Source organism: Bombus huntii, chromosome 5 (genome assembly GCF_024542735.1).
Source record: "Bombus huntii isolate Logan2020A chromosome 5, iyBomHunt1.1, whole genome shotgun sequence".
In the NCBI taxonomy this organism is placed as follows: Eukaryota; Metazoa; Arthropoda; class Insecta; order Hymenoptera; family Apidae; genus Bombus; species Bombus huntii.
The window spans coordinates 6436990-6453398 of NC_066242.1; the positions used below are offsets into that span (position 1 = coordinate 6436990).

The 16409-nt window shown below is 30.8% G+C and overlaps 3 protein-coding genes across 7 annotated transcripts in view; 1 reads left to right on the top strand and 2 right to left on the bottom strand.

Annotated features, from left to right (window-relative positions):
* Window positions 1–782: 782 nt before the first annotated feature.
* On the top strand, window positions 783–4348 carry LOC126865488 (set1/Ash2 histone methyltransferase complex subunit ASH2). Of its 3 annotated transcripts, XM_050618055.1 has the most exons (11): window positions 784–1035; window positions 1249–1404; window positions 1485–1663; window positions 1758–1930; window positions 2118–2292; window positions 2806–3014; window positions 3082–3259; window positions 3382–3526; window positions 3607–3742; window positions 3814–4065; window positions 4160–4348. In XM_050618055.1, exons 1-11 carry the CDS (start codon window positions 1013–1015, stop codon window positions 4262–4264), a joined length of 1731 nt encoding a protein of 576 aa, XP_050474012.1. In that variant the 5' UTR covers window positions 784–1012; the 3' UTR covers window positions 4265–4348. The 3 variants fall into 3 exon arrangements, with proteins under 3 accessions (XP_050474013.1, XP_050474012.1, XP_050474014.1); XM_050618056.1 differs by lacking the exon at window positions 4160–4348 and having other exon boundaries at window positions 783–1035; window positions 3607–3755; window positions 3814–3976; XM_050618057.1 differs by lacking the exons at window positions 784–1035; window positions 1249–1404; window positions 1485–1663; window positions 1758–1930 and having other exon boundaries at window positions 2144–2292; window positions 2729–3014.
* On the bottom strand, window positions 4196–5621 carry LOC126865499 (DNA-binding transcriptional regulator BolA). Its single transcript, XM_050618074.1, has 4 exons — window positions 5403–5621; window positions 4946–5160; window positions 4690–4758; window positions 4196–4595 (listed from the first exon to the last, which is right to left on the bottom strand). Exons 1-4 carry the CDS (start codon window positions 5431–5433, stop codon window positions 4518–4520), a joined length of 393 nt encoding a protein of 130 aa, XP_050474031.1. The 5' UTR covers window positions 5434–5621; the 3' UTR covers window positions 4196–4517.
* Window positions 5622–7757: 2136 nt separating this feature from the next.
* LOC126865495 (uncharacterized) overlaps window positions 7758–16409 on the bottom strand; it is a 65628-nt gene continuing 56976 nt past the window's right edge. For all 3 annotated transcript variants that reach the window (XM_050618069.1, XM_050618070.1, XM_050618071.1), the window contains 2 exons: window positions 13801–14089; window positions 7758–8095 (listed from right to left, as the gene is read on the bottom strand). In XM_050618069.1, coding sequence (XP_050474026.1) covers window positions 7928–8095; window positions 13801–14089 — 457 coding nt within the window. In that variant the 3' untranslated portion in view covers window positions 7758–7927. The remainder of the gene's footprint in view (window positions 8096–13800; window positions 14090–16409) is intronic.

Consider the following 16409-nt stretch of genomic DNA (forward strand, 5'->3'; position numbering starts at 1 on the left):
ATAGTCAAAATTTTTTTATTACGTTTCTTCTATTCCTCTCAAGTTTTACACTGGAGTCTTTGTTTCTATGTGTTTTTATTAGATTAGATTATTAAACATCTTTTTTCATTTTTAAAGTTAAAGTTTTTAAGGAACTGTTTATATATATGTAATAACTGAAAATGAAAGAAAATATGTTATTATACATAACTGTAATGAAAAGAACGAAACAAAATAAAAAATATTGACAAACATGTAAAAACACTAAACAGTATGAAATATAGCCAAACTTTTATTTATATGTAAATATAATTGTAAATTCGGAGAAAATATCATTTTCTGAATTAAAAGCAAATAAACTGAATAACTGAAGCAAATAACTGAATTGTATAATAATTCTTTCTTACTCCTCACAAGATATATTAATACAATCTGAAATAATTTTGAAACATGGTATATATATATAAATATTGATATTGCCATATAATGATAGAAGTACAAGTGTATGTTTGTTACTGATATATTTTTCTAATATACATTAATTATTATAATATATTATATTATTACAATATATTATATTTATTACTGTAATACAGGTAACATAATAAATTATAAAATTTGTAGTGTAAGCTTCGTATTAGATGCAACAATTACATATTTTACTTACGTTAAATGAAATTTTAATTTTGTATAAATATATGTCTATGTCCTAATAAAAGTAGAACATAAATAATAATATCTATCATTTATATAACTTTTATCGTGTATATTTACTATTTACATTTTCCAAATAAGATAGCGTGATAATCTCCATAGTATCCAATCAATGGTAGTGAACAATCGACATACAGGTTATGAAGCGAGTTTTAAAAACTTCTATCGACAAACAAAAAGTAAACTGAAGAAAGTATGTACAATTGTGTATGTATATATCGTATACTGCACGTATTGTTGTATACTGTTACGCTGAGAACTTTAACATAAAGCAAAATAGAAATAATTCAAAAGTAACAGAAACACATAAATTTAAAAAATGTCAGAAGAAAAGTCTGAAAGGTATCTATAAAGCGTTCATATTCATATACGTATAATGCCTACTAGAATTATATAAACAATAAGTTTGTAATATTAATAATAGATTTTCTGTAAGCTTGGTTCAATTTAGAAATATTTAGTTAAAGTCCTCATGATAAAATAAATATTTTTGAGGTTATGAACTGAATGAGGTTATAACTGTTTTTAAGTTATATACAGACGTATCTTTTGTAGTCCAATCGATAAAGTAGAAGGAGCACAACTTGAGTCCATTGATGACAAGTTAAAATCAAAGAGCGATGATAAAAGTAAACAAAAAAATAAACCAGAAGAAAACACTGAGAAACCTAATGGTCGAACGAATAACAATGAAGCTGGAAATTGTTATTGGTAATTTATTAAAGTTTATGTTAAAGTAGATTATATAAAAAAAACAAGTATTAATGATTTACAAGTTTATACTCTTTTAGTGCAAAGGAAAGAAATCTTAACATTATAGAGCTATTATGTGCTAGTTGTTCAAGATGGTTTCATGAATCTTGCATTGGTTATCAACTGGGTAAATTGGTACCCTTTATGATGAATTATATATTTATGTGCAAGAATTGTTCCCCAACTGGTTTAGAGAGTTTCAAGAAAAACCAAGCACGTATGAATACATTTGAATATTAACCATATTTTATGATACATAATTTGATATCTGAGTTAAAGCTTAAACACTTAAAAGAATATGATTTTTCTAGCATTTCCACAAATGTGTGTAACAGCAATAGCAAATTTACTACAAATGTCGCAAAAAGAAAATGAACAAAAAACATTTTTTCATAAAGATAAAGATATTATTCCTTTCATTGAATGTCATTGGGACAGCATGACCACAATGCCACGTAGAGTAACTCAATCTTGGCATGCAACAGTAGGTCAAATCTACAACTAAATAATTTAATTATTTGAATATAAGTATAAAAATAAATACTTTATTTACTGTTGTGATTGACTATAAATGAGATGAAAATTTACTATTATACATTCCTTAAAATTATGTAGAATTTATTTTATATACAAAAATGAAAATGACTAATATTTTAATGTATATAACATAGATACACAGAGCATTGCTGAAAGATGTTGGAACATTATTCACTATTGATGAAAACAGTTCAGATGGTCAGTTATTCGGACTTATATGTTCAGATCTCCAAATGATTAAGCCAAATTATGAAGCAATGATTAAAGGTGGTCATTTGAAAGTAACTGAAATGGGTGTTCAACATGTTGGTAAGTTTAATTATCAGTTATGGGTTATATACTAGAAAATATACATACCAAAAAATATAGCTATATTAATAAATTTATTTAATATTATAATTACTATTATGTTTATTAGATTGCTGCATATTTGATTTTTAGTAATGTATTAATATCTGTTTTTATCAGTAAATTCTTAATAGTTAGTTTTTCTCTTTTTTTGTTTTAGTTACTTCTTATCTTATCAAGATATTAATCAGTCCCATGATATCATACAACAACCTGCTTAATTGCAGAATATCTATGACTTGAATAGGTTAAGCTACTTAGTAAATTTTACATTGTGATTTTTGTGTTCTTAATATATATTAAAAGATTGTTGTATTTTGAAACGTTAGTTTCATTAAGAAAAAATTGAATAGTTGAAATCATATGTAATCTTATTTTATCTTATCTTTTTAAGCAGTTTTATATATTTAATAATGATACATTGAACATTGAAAGTTATTAAGCGATTAATAAACATAACTATGGCATATACAGTACCACTTAGTGGAGGTTTTCGTGGTCGCAATGCAAAACGTAAGTTTCCTGGAGAAGGAACAGGTACAGGACCTGGCAAAAAAGGTAGAGGTTCTGATATGACAGCCCCTAAATTACCTGCTCATGGATATCCTCTTGAGCATCCTTTCAATAAGGATGGTTATCGATATATCCTCGCTGAACCTGACCCTCATGCTCCCTTCAGACAGGTGTGCCATCATAGTGTATATTTTACAATTTTAGTATATTATGAAATTTATCAACATTATTTAACAGGAATTTGATGAAAGTAGCGATTGGGCTGGAAAACCTATTCCTGGTTGGCTGTACAGAGCCTTGAGTCCAAGTACAGTTTTACTTGCTTTGCATGATCGAGCACCACAGCTTAGGATTTCAGAAGACAGGCTAGCAGTAACTGGAGAAAAAGGCTATTGCATGGTCAGAGCAACTCATAGTATGTCAAAATCATGATCTACTATATCAAATGTCCATTAATTGCATCAATAAGTATACATTAAATCATTTGGTATTCTTCTGTATTTTATATATTACACACATTGTTTACTTACTCTTTAGATGTAAGTAGAGGTACATGGTACTGGGAAGCAACTATTGAAGAAATGCCAGAAGGATCAGCTACAAGGTTAGGGTGGGGTCAAGAATATGCTAATTTACAAGCTCCGCTTGGTTATGATAAATTTGGATATTCTTGGAGATCTAGGTATGGTCTAATAAAACAACTTCAATATAGAATGGTATTTGTTATTCAAAAAATAAATACATAATTATAATTATTGATAGAAAAGGTACACGATTTCATGAAAGTAAAGGTAAACATTACAGTAATGGTTATGGAGAAGGAGATACATTAGGATTTCTGGTAATTTTACCTGATACACACGATGCTTCACATTTACCAAACACCTACAAGGATCGGGTAAGGACTAAATGTAAGTTTGTTTATTATATTTTCATACGCGTTTTATAAATTAATTGATTATAAATTAGCCCTTAGTAAAATTTAAAAGTCATCTGTATTACGAAGAAAAAGATCAAGTACCTGAAGCACTTAAGGCTCTCAAACCATTAGAAGGAAGCAAAATTATATTTTACAAAAATGGAGTAAATCAAGGTGAAGCATTCATCGATGTCAATAAAGGAGCTTACTATCCCACAGTTTCTATTCATAAAAGTGCTACGGTTTCTGTTAATTTTGGACCCAATTTTAAATGTCCTCCTGGAGATATTACGTTTAGAGGGGTATGTACTATATTGATAAAAACAAAATAAAACAATAAAAATTAGGGTATACGCTTTTTAGAACTATTTTTCACGAATCGTTTATATTTTGTAGATGCATGATAGGGCAGAAGAAGCAATAGCAGAACAATCCATGGCTGATATACTTTATTTCACTGAAAATGAGGGAAAATTAAGACTGGATACTTTTGCTTTATGACATTAATGTAACTTTTTTTTTTAATTACTTTACGTTCTGACTAAGTATTTTTAATAATTACATTAGTATGAATTTTAAAGCTTACATTTATCTTATTTTAACTTCCTTAATTGCATACAATTATCACATAAATTAGAACCTCAGGAAACACATCTAATACGGAGATATTACGTGTGCGCGATTTGAAGTTCGAATATTGGTATAAGTAGATATCCTTTCTGATATAAATATGCGATCTTTAAACTTCAGAAGTTCATTTTCCAAAACCCCCTCTACAAGCTGGACTTGGAGTTATAGTACTTTTCTCTTTCCATTGATCAGGTGTTTTGGCCTTTGTAAATAAATGGTAAACATTTACGTATATTCAAATTTTACCATATTAAACTTATTATATTATATTAAAATATTTTTATAATAATACATACTATAATTGATAATGCATGCACGCTACCTTCTAACTCTGATTGCAATAACTTATTTATCATTCGGTGGCGCTAAATCGATAAAATTAAACTTTTAGTATGCAATATACAGTAATGATACATAAAAAGTGATAATGCACAGTTCTTGTCATTTTAAAAATATAGTTTATGAAAATAAACGTATTAGCCTAATGATAAAATTAAAAATCTCGTATTTTAAATATTTAACTGAAAATTTTATTACATTTAAAATTCTCACCTTAATTAATGGTACATCTTTGAACTTGTCAGAAACAGCAATTATTTTAAAGTGTGTTTCAGATCCTTTAGGAACATTGTGCATATACGACTCATTTATAATTTCAATATAAGATGGATTTAAAGAATCTATCAATTTTTTTTTTATAGAAGATTCTACAGAATTATTTTGTATTGCACTACACATTTTTGATACTAAGAATGTGTTCTTGTAGCCTACAATTACAATTGTATGTATAGTTTAAAGCAAAACATCATTTTTATATTATATATAGAAAATAATTTTTTAATCAATAATCAAAATATTGTATTTGTAACCATGAATGAATTTGGTAATACCATTAAAAAAAGTAATATAACAAAGTGAAACATAACCTCTATTTGTATAAATCAATATACTACAAGTATGAAAAAATATAGATTGATGATATTACTGTATCATACAACGTATCACTTACTTCTTCGTAATATTACTGTTGTATTATACATTTATCGAATTCTACTCCTGTGAACAAAGAAATTATTAAAATCTTTTTAGTAATGATCACGTGCTATAATCACATGAGGACAGTAAATGTTTAATCAGCCATATATATGTATATGCTTCAAAATAACATGTGTATAAATGCAATGTTTTAAATGCAGATATTATACTGTATTTATTATTCTATCAGCATAGTAAATAGTAATATCATAAATTATAATATTTATAATAAAATATTTCCTTAAATACAATAGGACATGTTGTCAAATAAATATAATTTCTAAAAAATTGTTGAGTTACATATTCTTTCTAAAGCTTCAGTATTCGTATAAGTCATCTTTTATTCGTTTTATACTGTTGAATACGATTCCTCTGTAGAATATTGATTTTTACCGTAAAATACACTGTACAGAATGATTTATATATATAATGCCTTATACCAATTAAAAGACAGATATTGATTTAGTTATATTTTAATACTATTAGAGAGAAATCTGATACTACATTTCTGTCTTCTTTTTTATATTCACATTTGAAGAAAAAGTATCGCATATTAGAAATATATCTATTTCGATATCGATTTGTTATCTATTTCTTATCTGTCATTGGGAAACCTAAAAGCAGCCATAATAATCGAATTCATATTCAGTTCTTTTTTTGTTTTTGGAAATGAGGAAAGGAAGCAGATTATTAAAATACGTCCATAGTTAAATAACAATTGCAATGATTTAGGTGATGTAATTAAGTATACACGCATTATATCTTTTAGAATACTTTATTTGATATTGTTGTATTCAGACAGATTTTCACGAGGAAAGATCCAAGCTGCGGCAAAAAGTTTACAATACAAGTTTTGAATAATAATTATCAAGTGACTAGGTGACGGATGCAGCTCCATCAGTATTTCATCGTTTATAAAAATCGTAGGCACGTTATTGATTCTTAAACTATCCGCATCACGTTCAAACATTATGCCATCACATTCATGATAAACAAACAATGCAATAATATTATTTACATTCTAAAAAGTTACGATAAGGAATTAAAAGGTCGAGCCGTAAAGGAACGTTGGCGCTTACTGGAAAGTAATGCATTTTTTCCTTTCTTTTAAATGTTTACAATATATTATTTCTGTCTGCTTCACTCAGAATTATAAATTATCAATTTTACTGCATAAAACTGCAAGTGCAGAAAATACATCCAACATAAAGTCAAATAGCTTTACTAAAATTTAAAGCGTGGCACGACGTTATACATAGAATTCTTTTGTTTGTTTAAATTATTATCGATTAAAATTTGACCATGTTCCAGAGACAAAGTATTGCTTGATACAACAATACAATTAAAATACCATATTAGTATATAGTTTGAGCTCAATATGAGCTGTCGAATGATATTAAGAATCTTAAATTGGCCTATGTTACAAGTATACAACAAAATGCTACGTAACTCCCATTTTTGAAGATCAGGGAATAATTCTGATTGGGTGTAACTTCTTTTACTAGCATTCTTTCATACCCTGTTCTTTTCCTTAACTTTCCCTGTTCTTTCCTGTGTAACATATTAAACTCCTCAAATTGTATGTACGAAGGAAATTGCAGGTTCTTACTTCAACGATCGGCCATTATAAGAATTAAAAGTAGTTTCATACTTTCACTGCTTTATACATCTATTTACATGTAACAACAGAGCTGCCAAATAGGATGTAGAAGAAAAAGTTTTGGCAAGTCTGAAGGTTATAAAATTTCAGGTATACGTTAATACTAGTGATTTGAAATGAATTTGTTGCATTATTCATGAAAAAACGTATTCAAGAAAAGCTACGAGGTAACTCGTGTTGTCGTACTCTTTACGTTCAGTCTCATAGAGTTCTTGACGCCATTGTCCTATGTGTCAAAGCCCAGTGATTTTTTAATTTTTCGCATAGCCGAGCAATTAAATACGCGGGACAGTTGTTTCAAACTTTTCCTTCGTTTCGATTCATGGCATCTTATTAAAATACCCAACGATAAAACATCACAAAACCTATGATAATAGAATTTTTTTCTCTCTATACATCTCTGTAAATATTGCTAACATTATTTTATGCAATTATAATTCAGGCTATCATTATCCCAATCCTGTTTTACACAGAAATATTCAACATCAGAAGAGGGTCATTTTGTTTCTATACCTATGTATATCTTTAATGTGTCCGAAAACGCATCTTTAGGCACTTTTTGATATGTTTCGCGAGGGCTATGAACAATAAATTTCTGTTTTGTTTTACAATTCCTTTCGAAATTTCTCACTAAACGTTTTCACTTACATAAATGAATACATTTTTCACTTGTCTTTTTTTTTTTATGAACTATCCCATTGCGCGTTCGTTTCCTTTTGCCTTCATAACTCGTGTCATCTCTATCTTTCTTGATATAATTATTATCTTACATAGAGGAAAGCATCGATTACCGAGGAAGGTTTGTAAAAATATAGACAACGGCGCATTAACGCTGATCGTCAATAGACGTAAATTGTTTTTAGTTGATCCTTCAGTTCAGGAGGAATGGCACAAGTCTCCGTCTCCGGCTTCCTTTTCACTAAGCGACGCCAGCGTCCCCCGATATTCTTACGGAAGCCCTTTGCAAATCCAGGCCTATCCGACGGTAATGCGTGTACAAGAGTATCCTGAAATACAATAATGCATGCAGTTAAGTACATGTTATGTTTTTCTTTTAATTTTACCGTTTTATTTTGAACTGGCTATTACACTAACCGGTAGAGGATTATATTTAACATTAGCATTTTAGAAGATTATACAAACTTTTTCTGTATTTTTAATCGTAGAATATGTTAGCACTGTTAGGTGGGAACCTTGAATATGTATAATGATTTATGTATAATAATAATAATTTTGATCAATATTTGGATAAATAAAATGGTAATATCAAAACATTGTATAACCATATTGTGTACAGTACTTTTATATAGATAGATTTCTTTTTTTAATAAAAATATTTATGAAACCTGCTTGAATACACCAATCATTGCCTAGAAGTTGTTACAACGATTTTGTATATCTTTTGTCCGTTGAACTTGCTGTTCCAGGAATTAACCAAACGTGATATATTTAACGACTGAATACGTATTACGTTTTCTTAAATATTGGATGTTGATTTCTGTTGTAGTTTGAGACAATTTAAAACAACGTTTTCAAAGCCCATCAATGTTTCCTTTCAATATGAATATTATTCTTAATTACTGAAGATTAGTGTTCGTTTTGGAAAGAAATCTCTCATCATGAAGTTATATAATCAATAGAGCGTGTCATTGTTTAACAACGTAATAGACTAGAATTGAAACTATGTCGTTTTATTAGACATGATATTACGTCTATATATTATTATTTTATTCCCCACTGAATAACAGTCGTACATAGCACATAGCACATAAATGTTACTAAATAATCTCTTGATCACATTATTTAGAATAACTTGCGAGACAGAATGTTTAAAAATACGAGTAATAATTTAAGTATGTATAACAAGAATCGTTTGCTTATACTATATCTTAAGTGCGCTTGATTGTTTCAACTTCAAAAATAATCAATCAAATCCAATATGTCTTTGTGAGTTTCTTCAATTCTACTAGTTTACTCTACGTTCCGTATTGTTGAATTTGACGTTTGCAAACTTTAACAAATCTTTCGACAGCGGTTGAAATTTATCGCTTTTGATTGTTAGATATGGCGCAGCTTACAAAATATGTGATAGCCATGTCGTAGTCAGGCATACGAGTAACGAAGTAAGGCCACATGAGAATTACGACTTACGATATACATAATACGCAGCAATACGATTAGAGTGATCTATGAAGCATAGAAATAGACGAGAACGCGTCGACTGAAAAAGCAGGATACGTCGTGTATCCGGGTGCGATGTTACGAAACCGACCGACAGGATTCAGAGCTATGTAGAGCTATGTAGAAGCCGCGAGACGGAGAAACTACATACGACATACACTATCGTTCACAAATATCCAGACACTTTAGTTGAATTGTGGTAACCATATTTGAATTTAATCAAAGCGTGCAAATTAATGATGAATTGCGCAAGTTAATTCGTTTTACTGAGATTTCCAACCGCTTAGATATAATAATTTCGTTCCTAGGATTTTATAGGCTTGTTTGCACAATTGAATTAATATTATTAGCAAGAATTTAAATGTCACAAAATGCAAGATATGAGTATCAGAAAATTGCTTCATAAAATATAGGAACAAATTTAGTAGTAAAACAAATTGTTAGTTAATACATTATTCTGCAAAAGGTCTCTCAAAATAAATTCTTATAATATTTATCATTTTTATTATATATAATCTTTATAAGAATATAGATATTGTATTTTTGAGTAACAGATGATTCGAGATGACAAGTTGATACCTAAATGCAACCCTTGCAATCAACTGACTATAGAGTTAAGTTACTTATTGGAACACATGGCAATAACATATGTCTCTTGTTTTTTTTTTTTTTTTTATATATCACATACATTTACTGTTTAAATTAACAAATCAGGTTAGAACAGGTTTCTTAATCTAGCTTCAGAAATTAAAGAATCTAAAAATAAAGAGTTTGCCAAGTAACAAAATCGTTCCACAAGATTTGACAACGTTAAAGACAGTGTTATTTTGCATATTGTCTTTTAAAAAACGCAAAACAATATTCTATTATTAATAAAAATATTACACACAACTGTAATTATTATAAAGAATACGATTACTGTAATTTTGTGAATAAAATATATCTTATCAAAAATAAGCAATGTGCGGATACTTTTGAACGGTAGTGTATTACGAGGAGGCGAACAGGAAAACCGTTGGACGGAGGTAGATGACCAGATATGTATGTATACGTGGGCAGAGGAAACTGAAATCCTCGTGTCCCGATCGACATTTAGAAACGAACCGCGAAAGACAGAAAGGTCGGGAATGAAAATATCGGTTCGGCGAATCGAGGCAACAGAATTGCAGGAATATTGCCAATATCGTCAAGGAGAGACGCATTATTTCACCGTCTACGAGACAGCTGCACCCTATGCCCGAAGTCCTGTTGCTGCTTGGCAAACGGTCGTGGCCGCCCACCTACGCTAAATTTAGAGCCAGCCAGAGGGGTAAAAGCGGGTTTTTAGGTGCGCCTATGCGTTCAAAACACCAAACATAGTGGCTTTCGCGGTTTGCCAGATGGAAAATTCAAAGTTGCGACAGTACCTACGTCCATATAATTTACCGATGGTACCATTCAAACACGAGCAATCATATTGTATATATATAATGGTCTTCGAGAATGTTAATCGAATAACACATGAATTTTAAATAAATATTAATGAATATAGTAGATAAAAGATAAGGAAAGAGAGTGGAAATTCAGCTTTAACAAATAGGTTAGAAATATTTGTTAGTGTCTAATAAGAAATAAGATGACTGGCGTATAACAGAATTTTTAACATAACTGAGACAAGGTTACAAAAAAGGTGATTGATGTAAAAAATACGATTGCGCTGTATAATATTCTAGGAAAATCGCAAGGTATATAAAACGTAGACGATGAATATAGTATTAAGGACAACAATGAATAACATTAGCAGTTAAGTTGCTCAACGAATTCAAATATTGGAACGTTTTTTCTCGTATTACTTAACTATGTATATGCGACTGACACGAACAGGATCATTACTTACCACCGTTATAAACTGGCAAATACAACGAAGATCTTAACACATATGAAATAAAGTTCAACTACTACCGTTAGCGTTACTATGCCTCTTATTATTTTAAATATACTGACAACCGAGGTCGTCTTGATGCTTTCTAAAATGCGATGAAGATTCGTATCGAGACTCGTGAAATTCAGCGAATGGCTAAGCGTGCCTCACAGAATTCTAATTGCGCGACAGAGTATGAAACTTGAAAATGTTCAATCTTATCTTTTTTCCACAAAGGACAGGCTTGCTTCGTGTACGTTTTTAATCGTACATAAGAAATTATGTACGTCATACGTAAGTATCTTATATCACAAGCATGGAAACTTATGTCATTTTGATCGTTTAGATAATGAGCGATTAGATTAAGGTAATTCCATAATGGGAGTAATTTAAGATTTCTAATTTGAAGAAATTTATACACAGTGATTCATGGAATCACGATTATCGTGATTATATTGGTACGATTTGAAACTTATATTGGTAAGATCTGAAAATGTGTACATAAACCACAAGGTATTTCAAATATTTTATGCAAACACACTTTTTATAAAGATAACCAAAATATTCGAACGGTTAATCCTTCATCACAGTTAGTAAGTTATGATATTTAGTGACGCCATCTTTGACGCTAAATACACGTTTGAGATCACTATTCATGCTGTATATAAACTTTTCACTAAATGTATATTTGCAATAAATGGCCCCGTAATTTTCATATACATTTTCAGATTTGTTTCAGATGTTACCAGTGTAATATCATTGCAGCGTTAATGGAATTTCAAAATGCCTTGTATAACAAAAATTTTCCCTGGTAAGTGTTTGACTTTCGACCACTTTCGCGAGTCACTCTATATTTGCGATATGTATAGTGTTCGATTCTAGAATTGAAATTCGAACGAGACTTGGTGCTTAATATAGAAATACTGTGGCTATTCTTGTACGAGACACGTAATAGTATAGGGGTAATAGAAATAGTTCAAAAACTAGAAAAGATATGTACATATATATATGAGAAAGCAGTAGAGATTTACTGGTAAGTGGAGCATGAAACTGAAACATACGTGTCATAACGGCAACAAAGCAGAGCACAAGTGGCAACGTTGCCGATTGTTTGGGATTTTTCTGGCGGCGAGCCTCGGACTGAGCCTCGACCTTACAACTCGTTTGCCAGGCCGTCTACTCGTATGCCTCGTCCTTGGACAATCGATAGCGCCATCGACTATTATTAATAACTACTTACAATTTTCAAAGGTCTTGCCATTACCAAGTATATCCTGGAGTGTTACCAGATATGTCTTTTTCAGTTATAATATATTATGTATAGCCGATGCATTATATCTACTATAAATAACATATTGCACAAGCTTTCATAATTTTATGGATGTAAATTTTAGCGAGAGCCTACCACGAAATTATTAATATACTTGAAACTACAATACGATTGGCAATATTTTATGTAATATAGACTAAAGATAAATAAAATTGTAATAAATGTATTTAAAGTCTTGTTGTTAAGATACATATATATATTGTAATCGTCGTCTCATTTGTATTTGTAACGAAGCATGGTGCATAAGAAGTTTTTTTTTAAATATTGGTTATTGAATTACGTTAATATTTGATGATTTGACGATATTATTTTATATGAAGTTCGTTATAAAAATAATATGAATTCATTCAAGGTCCAAGATCCAGTTCATCAAGTTGACCAGATACAAGTTTCTAAGAAAGTTGTTTGAATTGAAGGTTTCGTAAATGTAAACGATAATAAAAATTGCAATAAAATTTTCACAAAAGTAATCTATAATCTCAATAAGTATAATATAGACCCTTTTGATAAAGTAAATATTGGTAAACAAGCAATGAGTAACATATTATAATAGTACATTTGATACCTTTTACTTTTATTAAAATATGCTCGAATTTTCGTTATTTTTTTTTTTTTTTTCAAATCTTTCATCCTCTATCTCGTTTTTCAATGTAATTTTCGATTCATAATATTGATATCCAGTAAATAAAATTTCCAGCAAATGAAATGTTTTTAATACTACGGTATATAAGCAAACGAAGAGTAGTAACATGTATGTATGTATGTATGTATGAATATATACACAAGATCGATCAGTTCTAGAATACACAAGTATAGGCATAGCAACTACGATATACATAGTTTAAACCACTTTTTATTATCCTTCGAAACCAATGTACTTCCCACCAATACCTTGCTCCTTAATTACATTACTTAATGACATCCTGTATCATAATATTCTTCATTTAATTTTACCCGCTAAAAGATCAAGATACAAACAAGTTTTCACACGTAGCAACTAATTCCATAAAAAGAAGGATCGTTCTATTAACTTAAGTATTATACGAGTAATCCTGGTAGTCAGAGAATAAACCAGTAAAATCTGGTAATACTGGCTCTACTGGTTAGCGCAGCCAATGTAAGTATACAGAGAATATGGGCGAAGTTAGAAGGGAGAAACGCGTAGTCTTCGTTTCGTTCAACATTACAAGTTCCAAGGAAGGAAAGAAAAGAAAAAAAAAAGAACCACATGATGAGAAATAACAAAAAAGGGGGAGAGAAAATAAGAAAGTAAAAAAATAGGGTTTATACATAGTACTAACCTGGTCGTTGTACAACGTATACTGCGTCGGTGTATGAGGCGGTGGATAAGGAGGCGGAAACTGCCAGACGAATTGATCTGCCGGATTGACTGTAGCATAGACGTTATCCTGTTCAACAGCTGTACTGTTTCCCAGATCCGTCGATGTGGTAGTGACTGACGTCTGCGTGCAACAACCTTCACCAGGATAAGACGGTTCGACGATCGTCGAGACTGGCGATGTTGCTGTTTGAACTACGGTCGCTTCCGGATGTACCGCATTCGAATGATCCTCCCGTTTCCGCAATTTGCTACGGACAAGCCGAATGGCAATCATAGTCCCATTGCTCCCGACCATTTTTTTTTTCTGTTTCAGTCTCAGGTACAGCTTCGAGAGCTTCGCTTTAGTGGATTTCAAACTTTCGGAATTAATTTTTAAGCCGTTTATGTGCCGCGGTTCTCGAATGGTATATCGAGAACGCTTGTGCCGGCTTCCGGAGAAAAATATAAACCAAAACGTAGAGACCAAACGACCAGAACGCGTCTGTATTCTACACGAAATAAATATAACGATTTTTTCTTTATGGCAATTTGCCTCTTATCAGTCTATTGTTTCTCTCTCTCTTTCTCTTGTAGTACTTTTTATCCAGTTCTTACTTCTCACGTCTTCTATTTCTCTTTCTCTTCCTTCTTAAGCTTCTATTCCAGCATTGTGTCGCAAAGCCTTCGTCAGTTACAAGCAAAAGTATCACACGAGAGTGAAGTCTTGACTTAGGAAGTCCTGTTTAACTCCTCAATTCGATTACAGAGCACCCAATTGTACGGATATTAATTCGACGTTCTGCGCGACCTATTCCGGCCCACCTTTTAACTCATGCTATCGACGAAACACTTTGTACAATTCAGCTGTTCGTTCTCGTACGTTCACTCGACTAACAACGGCGACGCGTTCGATGACTAGTTTATGAAAGAATTCTTGACGTTGAACTGCGTTGCTAAGATTCGAATGATGACTTGTACGAGTAATTTAGCTTTCTTCTACTTGTTTCAACTAAGGGAAAAACCACCACCCGGCTTCTCTCACAGCCGAAGGGCGCGCGAGCTGCCAGAACTCTCCGAAAATTACCTCGTTTCGCTCATTTCAAAAGCCAACCGAGATCTGATAGGAACGATGCGGCGCGCGACGGTATATAATACCGTCTCGTGACGTCACGTGGACGCTGAGCCACGATTGGAGGTTGTCTCGAGCGTCAGCCAATCGGATCACTTACTGCGTGAAATTCGAACGGTACACGCTCGCTCGTTCACTCGAGAGCATTTCATTGTCGTCATTGCGGCCCCGGTTAGTTGTTGGAAAGGCCAGACGTGTGCCATGTATACGTTTTTAAACATAACCGTAGAACAAGGAGAATAACGTAATCGAAATATGATTCTAATGATTCTTTTTATATATAGTAAGTAGGAAATATTGCATAACGTTTTCAACACTTTACTGGAACCACATTTTGTACTTGTATCGATTATCATGAGAAACGAATTCGGAAAGTCGAAGTTTTTATTATTATAAGTAATATATTCTTAATTGTTATTGGTAGATCTTCAAAGTGTTTACTTCTATATTTATATTTCATTTAATTATATTTAGATCCATTTCTATTAGTAAAATTTCAATTATTCATTTTCTTTTGAATATACAAGATAACTTATCAACTTTTAATTAATTATAAATTGTTTGACATGTAAGCAACATATACAATAATATTTGCATGTTAAATATGATAAAATGATATACGATGCAATGATTGTTTTTGTTTTGCTTGTATTCAATATTTTGACGGTATATCATGCTAACAGCGAACGTTTATTGAGATTTTTGCAATAAAAATTTTATTTTAGATAATGTTATATAGTTATATAAGATAAATTACACATGATTTGTAAATGCTAAATACGCGTTTTTTAATGCGGTTCGAGAGGTTACAAAATGTATTCGTAGTTAATTTGACGAAAATGATGATTTTTAATATCATTTTTATGTTAACTAATTGTTTGTTTAAATATATGCTTCAGATGTATTTATATTAGATAATGCTCTTTTGATTTTCCGAAAAAATATAGCGTTTCATTTAAGTTGATCTTGGCAACACATTCGCTCACACAAACGGTATAGAGAAAAGCACGTGTCCTCCTTGAAATCACATAAATTTTGTTTTGTTTTGTCTTGTGTAACATTGTACGATATATAGCCTATAAATAATTCAAATTTATCGAATAAATCACCTTGTATAATGAAAGGTACCAAAATTTGGATTTTCCTCTTTAAAATGAACGATTTATATCTTTTGATAATAAATTCTCAATCGCTTTACTATTATCCTACCTTTTGTGCTGAATTATTATATCAAATAATATAAAATTAATGATAATTATCAAGATCCATATTACCATAAATGTTGCATACAATTTTATGTTTTGTCAATCGAAGCCGTTGAACAAATATTTATGAATCTGAATAGTTCATATATCTCGACCCACTAATCTGGTATATTGATTCCACGTATTTAAAATAAAGTGGGAAAATCCATATTAATAATACCTATTTTAAGTACTGTTTCCAGTGTTAAACCCAAC

Excerpts from the sequence above, each read along its gene's own strand:
- LOC126865488 (XM_050618055.1), top strand. The coding sequence starts at position 1,013 with ATGTCAGAAGAAAAGTCTGAAAG. Across the intron at positions 2,293-2,805 it reads AATGGGTGTTCAACATGTTG|TACCACTTAGTGGAGGTTTT; the intron begins GTAAGTTTAATT and ends TGGCATATACAG. Across the intron at positions 3,527-3,606 it reads GGATATTCTTGGAGATCTAG|AAAAGGTACACGATTTCATG; the intron begins GTATGGTCTAAT and ends AATTATTGATAG.
- LOC126865499 (XM_050618074.1), bottom strand. The coding sequence starts at position 5,433 with ATGTATAATACAACAGTAATATTACGAAGAA. Across the intron at positions 4,759-4,945 it reads AAGATGTACCATTAATTAAG|CGCCACCGAATGATAAATAA; the intron begins GTGAGAATTTTA and ends TTATCGATTTAG. Across the intron at positions 4,596-4,689 it reads TGCATGCATTATCAATTATA|GCCAAAACACCTGATCAATG; the intron begins GTATGTATTATT and ends TTATTTACAAAG.